The 6325-nt window shown below is 45.4% G+C and overlaps 1 protein-coding gene across 1 annotated transcript; it reads left to right on the plus strand.

The window, feature by feature from the left end:
• Positions 1-4035: 4035 nt before the first annotated feature.
• Positions 4036-5032, plus strand: LOC136552044 (uncharacterized). Its single transcript, XM_066543591.1, has one exon. The coding sequence runs from the start codon at positions 4126-4128 to the stop codon at positions 4777-4779; it is 654 nt and encodes a 217-aa protein (XP_066399688.1). The 5' UTR covers positions 4036-4125; the 3' UTR covers positions 4780-5032.
• The last annotated feature ends 1293 nt before the right edge of the window (positions 5033-6325 follow it).

Here is a 6325-nt window from a genome sequence, read left to right on the forward strand (position 1 = left end):
GTTGTTGCTTCGGCTCTGCCTCTACCTGGCTTGGTGGCTACACGCTCTTTCTTTGATCTCTACCATTGCCAAGGCCAGAGTTTCGGAAGGTTATATACGGCAACATGCCAACATATAAGGAAGAAATCTTGATCACCGGTTTTAACATTGCACAGCACAGGCATTGCTGGACTGCTGGTCCGGATCTTCAGCACTGTACGCTGCAGCCTTTTTTACACCGTGTGGTAAAGCAAAGTTTCGATGCTTGTGTCACTAACAAGTCTGGACTCCTCTGTGAAAGTTACAGCATCAAGAAATCTTCATACCCTTTACAGCAACGAATTCTGACAGATTTAGAACCCATGGCAACCTAAGAAATTGCCACATTAAGAAACATGTCAATTTCATGGTGTGAAACGGTCATATGTATATGTGTTTCATATAAGGAGAAAGTTCACACGTCACTATTTTTTCAGGCCTGCTGCATGCGCACCATCGTCTCATAGCCTGATTACTGGGGTGGACTTCGAACCATTAGAATTAACGGTCTCTTCGAAATAAAAAAAATCCCGTTCAATGTTTACAGGTCTGTCAATGAAGCCACGACCCAGTAGCATGGAGGTAAAATTTATTGGGAGCCGGGAGATTCTCATGTATAGCTACCATTTATTAGAGCTATCTTCCTTTTACCTTTGCAGTAGTGCTCATGTTAGGTTCTAGGAGGATAGGTGATTAGGAAACTTTACTCGAAAAGATAAATATTCATTTTTATACATTATTATTGCAAGAAATGAACACATGACAGTGGCTAAGACGTTTAGTACTACACCTCTTATTTCTTTTCACAGAGCGCCAGTGGAGTACAAACTGCAAACAATCAAATGGACCCTTATGATGCAAGAGGTGTTTACAGTACAATCTATGTATAAGCTTTTAGTCAACCAAATTGTAATGCTTTAAATAGATCGATCTGGAAGCTGGAAGATTTTTGTTTGGTTCTTAATCAATAGTCAATTTGACAAAAGAGAATCTCCTAAAGAGAAATTGGAAATGTGATGAAAATTGTTGTTTTTTAACAATGAAGAAACCATCCAACATTTGATGTTTGGTTGTCATGTTGCAATATTTATTTTGAGAATAGTTTAATTTGCATTTGGTTTACAACCACCAAATTGTGTGAAACACATTCTCGATGTATGGATAAAACAATTGGACCCTACTTTGCAATCTCAAGTCTATGTGGGAGCAAGTGCATGGCTGGCTAAAAATGATGCATTTTTTAATCATAAAGTGCTTCACTCTTCTTTACAGGTTATTTTCCGGACTAATCACTGGACCATTCATGGTCCATTCTACAGAAAGAGGAAAACATACCTACAGTAAAATGGACATGTCAAATGCTGGAAACAACATCAATGTAGATCTCCAAGAATAAGTGGTTGTCTTTTAATAGGCGTAGTGCTTAGTTTGTTGGTCTCCAATTTTATTTGCCTTTTGTGAACTCTTCAAATCTTGCCGGGGGTTGAAATGTAATAATGTATTGGCTTAGTCAAAACTCTTGCAAGACTAGAATAAAATTTTCTTTCTCTAGAAAGAGTCTCTACATCAAAAAGATGTTTTTGGTTACGCATTACAATAGCTAGGTGCACCAGCAGTAACATAAAAAATAGTTCTTTTTAGAACAGGATTGTTAAAAAAAAAAGTTGGTTCATGTGGCATTCATCAAATCTGGTCACTAAACCTTCAGCCATGACAAGCGAAGAGTTTCACAGTTTTTTTAGGACCTGCTCGTTTACCCCCACAGCTTATACTATAATCTGACTTTATCTCAGCTATAATGCAGATTATATAAGTTCTAGTGGTAAGCAAACATCTAAACTTATAGGCCAGCTTATATAATCCTAAAACCTGTCCTTGACAAGCTTGTTTCAATTTTTCTTCTTCGGCACCTATAAGCTGATGGTAAACAAACAAGGCCTAGGTAACCTACAAATCTACACGGAATGTTTGTTTGGATCCTTGGAATTGAATTCATTCTAATAATTATAATTTAGACATAGATTAATTAAGTTAATATAGTTGTATATAGAATATATTTGTATATTTATTGTTAGGCATACAAGGGACATACTTATATGTTGCATTTCTATTGTAAGGAAATGAGTTGAAGAGTGTGCTATAAGTTGAAGAATAGAATTATAGCACAGTGATCTATAGAATCAATTTCCATCTTCCACCCTAGAAATTTGAGATATGCTTATTTTGTGAGCTTAGGAATGTTATGGAATGTTAAATTCTAAGCCAAATAACTTAGTCCATTATGTAGATTTTAATTCCTCTAAAATGAAGGGATCCAAATGACCTCTAAGTGAATTTCAAAATATTAGTGGAATGGACAGTAACACGCATTTTGAGTCCTCGAGTGCAATGTGTCATGCCATTTTCATCCGCTGCATGGCTGCTCCAGTACGGAAAAAAGGGACAACTATTATATTGGGCTTTCATTCAGATCACTAGAGAAATGCCTAACGGGCCTGCTCACCAACCCCAGCCTCTTCCACGTTTCAGCCGCTCCTGGCCGCAAATCAGACTAGAATTACCATGGGGACCTGATGGTTAATTGTCTTACTTATATTATCCAAAAGAAAAAGGGATCCCTGATATTATTATTGGGAAGAGACAAAACTTGAATATTTATTTGGTTGAGATGTGCCAAGCCCATGCATCAGTGCAGCGCTAGGGCTGACAATAGGACCCAGTATAGCAACTAGCAAGCTACCTTAAAAAAAACTCGACCGGTGAGGTAAGAACCGCCCTCACGGCATTGTCATAGGAAGGGACCGTATGGCCCCGGTCGAGAAAACCCCCGAACCCTGGCACATACCCTGAAGGGCCGAGTGAACCGGGACAGATCATCAGGCCGGCGGCACCAGAGGCACACCGTTGCCGACGCAGTCACCAGGCTCGCGTGCACAGCGAGGGAATTTTTTATGGGTGGGTACCGGAAATTCTGCCCTCATCGGGGCTCGAACTCCGGTTGACAGGCTGAGGCCTTAAGCCTCGCCGCCTGACCAGCCGAGCCGAAGCTCGCTCCCCTAGCAAGCTACCTTAACAAGTTACTTCCCAAGAAAAATAGAATGGCCTACGTATTTCATCTCAATAATGAAAACAACAGATATCGCTCTTATCTTAACCAAAAAAACAAACCGAGAAAGGTATGAGTTTTCTTGGCACAATTACCCTTGATCTATGTGCAGTGTCAGCAGGTTGGTCTCCCTCGCGTCGCGATGTGGTACTAATGCTCTACGGCTGGTTAATGGCAACCAGGTACACAAAACAAAACCGGACGGATTACACTTTTTTTTTTGGGCTGGGGGGGGGGGGGGGGGGGGGGGGGGGGAGCGGGGAGCTTTGACGGACTACACTTACACGTCCTGTAAGACCTTCTAAGCCCATCCGAACGAACCGCCATGAGGCTCTGCACGACTCCCCTGTTCCCGCGATGCGAATCTGCTGCGATCGCGAGCTCACTGACCCGACAGATGAAAATTGTGGAACCACCACAAATTTCCGTGCTCGTCACTCGTCAGTACGTGTACTCATCAGTGTGAGGCCGTGAGGGGCTGACCCGGGCATCTGCTGCCGCGAGCCGTGACGATCGAATTGAATATACTCCTATTTTACTCGGCACTCCCCGCGGATGCGTGATGCGTCAGGCGTGACCCTGAACGCGAGCGGAGGGCCGGGTGGATGACAGGTCCGTCGCTGTCGCCACATAACAAGCCGTCATTTGGCGGCCGAACCTGCTGTCCTGCTGCTCCTGTCACCATCGTCCTAGCAGCTACTACTACGGCAGGGGGAGGCACGAGCATCACTGGTCGCTTTGACGGGCCAAACCTGTGGGCATGGAGTGCTGTGCAAGATCTCCCTGTCGCCATCGACACAGCGTGACGAATTGGCCTGCGTCATCGCTCGACCACGCGAATCAGTGTCCCTATAAAACAATCACCACCACTCGTGCTGTCGTGCAGCAGCACTTGCCCCAACCGGCGCGACCAAGACCCCGACATCAACCGACGCACCTAGCCAAGTAGCCAGACTGATCGATCCACACGAACAAGGCAGACACACCGCGACAAAAAAGAAATGGGAGCCTGCGTCTCGTTCTCGCGCTCACCGGCGGCGGCGTCGACTCCAGAGGCGTCCCACTCGCAGCGAACGGCGGCGGCAGCCACGGTCAAGGTTGTGAACCCAGACGGCTCCATGGCGCAGCTCGCGTGGCCCGTCACGGCGCGCGAGGCGCTGGCGCTGGCGCCGGGCGACGGCGGGCACCAGCGCCACCGGCTCTTCCTCTGCAGCTCCGACGAGCTGGGCTACGACGCGCCCCCGCGCGCGCTGGCCGCGGGCGAGGCGCTCCAGCCGGGTCAGCTCTACTTCGTGCTCCCCGCCTCCGCGCTGCGCCGCCCGCTGTCCGCCAACGACATGGCCGCGCTCGCCGTCAGGGCCGCCACGGCGCTCGCCGCCGCCGGTGGCTTGTCGCCGCGGCGGGGTAAACAGGCCGGGACGACGGCGGCGGGCAGGCGGCGTCGTCAGTCGACGGCGCGAGTGGCTCCGCTTCTGGTCGCAGTGAGCAAAGAGAGCCCGCCTGATGGTGGGTACGCGGCGCGTCCGGCGGCGGTTCAAGAAGGTGAACGCACGGTGGGGAGGACGAGGAAGGGAGCTGCTGGTTACAGAACCGGCGGTTCTGGCCATCGTGCCGCCGTGCAAAGGTTGAGCGCTATCGCGGAAGACGGCGAGTGATCCGTTCATATATCGGCTCATCTGTTTTTATCCCTGCTGCACTGCATGGTCGGTGCCACAACCGTACCGATGGATCAAGCTTTGGTCACGGGCCAGGCAATGCCTGGCTCCTCCGTTTCAAGATAGGAGGAGATCAAAGCCAACATGAACGTCAATGTATATAGCGCGTACAGCGTACAGGCTACACTCCCATTCGTTTGTGTGTAACATGCACGGATCAACAACGTGATAATTACAAGTTTACAATGCACCTCGTTGATGTAGTGCAAGGCAAGTTCGCCATTATATTCAGTCGTCACTTGAATTCGTCCACGCTGCTGTTGCACTCGCGCTCCCGTTAGGACGGTTAGGTGGATACTACTGCACTAACTTTTTTTTTTTTTTGAAGAAACGAAACTACTGTGCTATTATTAGGGGGTGTTTGGTTGCTTCTAAAATTCATGTCACATCGAATGTTTAGATATTAATAAAGAGCATTATATATAGATTAATTACAAAACCAATTACATAGATGGAGGCTAATTTGCAAGATGATTTTTTAAGCATAAGTAATCTGTCATTAGCACATATTTACTGTAGCACCACATTGTCAAATCATGGACTAATTAGGCTTAAAAGATTCGTCTCGCAAATTAGTCACAAATTATATAATTAGTTTTATAATTAATTTATATTTAATACTCCATGTATATGTCCAAAACATTTAATGTGACAGAAATTTTAGAAAGCAAACAACGCCTCGAGCACGCGTGAATGATAAGAGATCCAGAAATATGGATGACCATTCCACATTGAAGACTTCTTCTGATGCCGGTCAAATTATAAAGCAATAGCTTCAGAAGTGGTCAGTGGAGGTTACCTACTACTATCAAGCCCCAGGTTTGATACCGATGTATTTCTTCCAGTTGTGGGTGTCACTCTCACCAATAGCAAGATGCTTGTTATAAACCTCATCAATCTCACGTTTTCCAGATCTACTCTTCCATAGATATCTATAGGGATTTAGGCATTTAGTACATGTATGTACTCATATAGGTAAGTGTGCATGCTTATGGGTAAGGGCATCCTATTTTTATAGTGGTAACACTAAATTATAGACCCGATCATAGGTGAAGTTAAGGACATACGGAAATCCAAAGTCAAACTTGAATTTTCCTAATAGTTGCCTGTGTAACGTACATGAAATTGTCTGCAAATAAGTAATAGTTCAAATACGGTGAAATAGATGAATTGGTGAGAAAAACATTTTCAAAGGTGGCTATCTTAAAACCTCCGTATTTCGCCAGCACTATCGGTGTTTAAAGTGATGCTAGTGTAAATGTGCTATTTTTGCTGTCCTTTTCACACCGGTGGATGAAACCACCTCTCATTAAGGCTTTGTTCGCTTGAGCTACTTTTCAGCCATAGAATAATGTTTTTCTCTCACAACATTTCAGCATAAGCATCAGCATAAGCCAAATTTTAGCATAAGCGTACATGGCCAAAGATTAAATTCTACCACCTTTACAAATCGTCTATGTACCGGTGTTTAGAGGCAAAAGAAATT

This window comes from Miscanthus floridulus, chromosome 4 (genome assembly GCF_019320115.1).
Source record: "Miscanthus floridulus cultivar M001 chromosome 4, ASM1932011v1, whole genome shotgun sequence".
In the NCBI taxonomy this organism is placed as follows: Eukaryota; Viridiplantae; Streptophyta; class Magnoliopsida; order Poales; family Poaceae; genus Miscanthus; species Miscanthus floridulus.

Bases quoted from the DNA above. Each gene is read 5' to 3' on its own strand.
- LOC136552044 (XM_066543591.1), top strand. From the start codon at position 4,126: ATGGGAGCCTGCGTCTCGTTCTCGCGCTCACCGGCGGCGGCGTCGACT.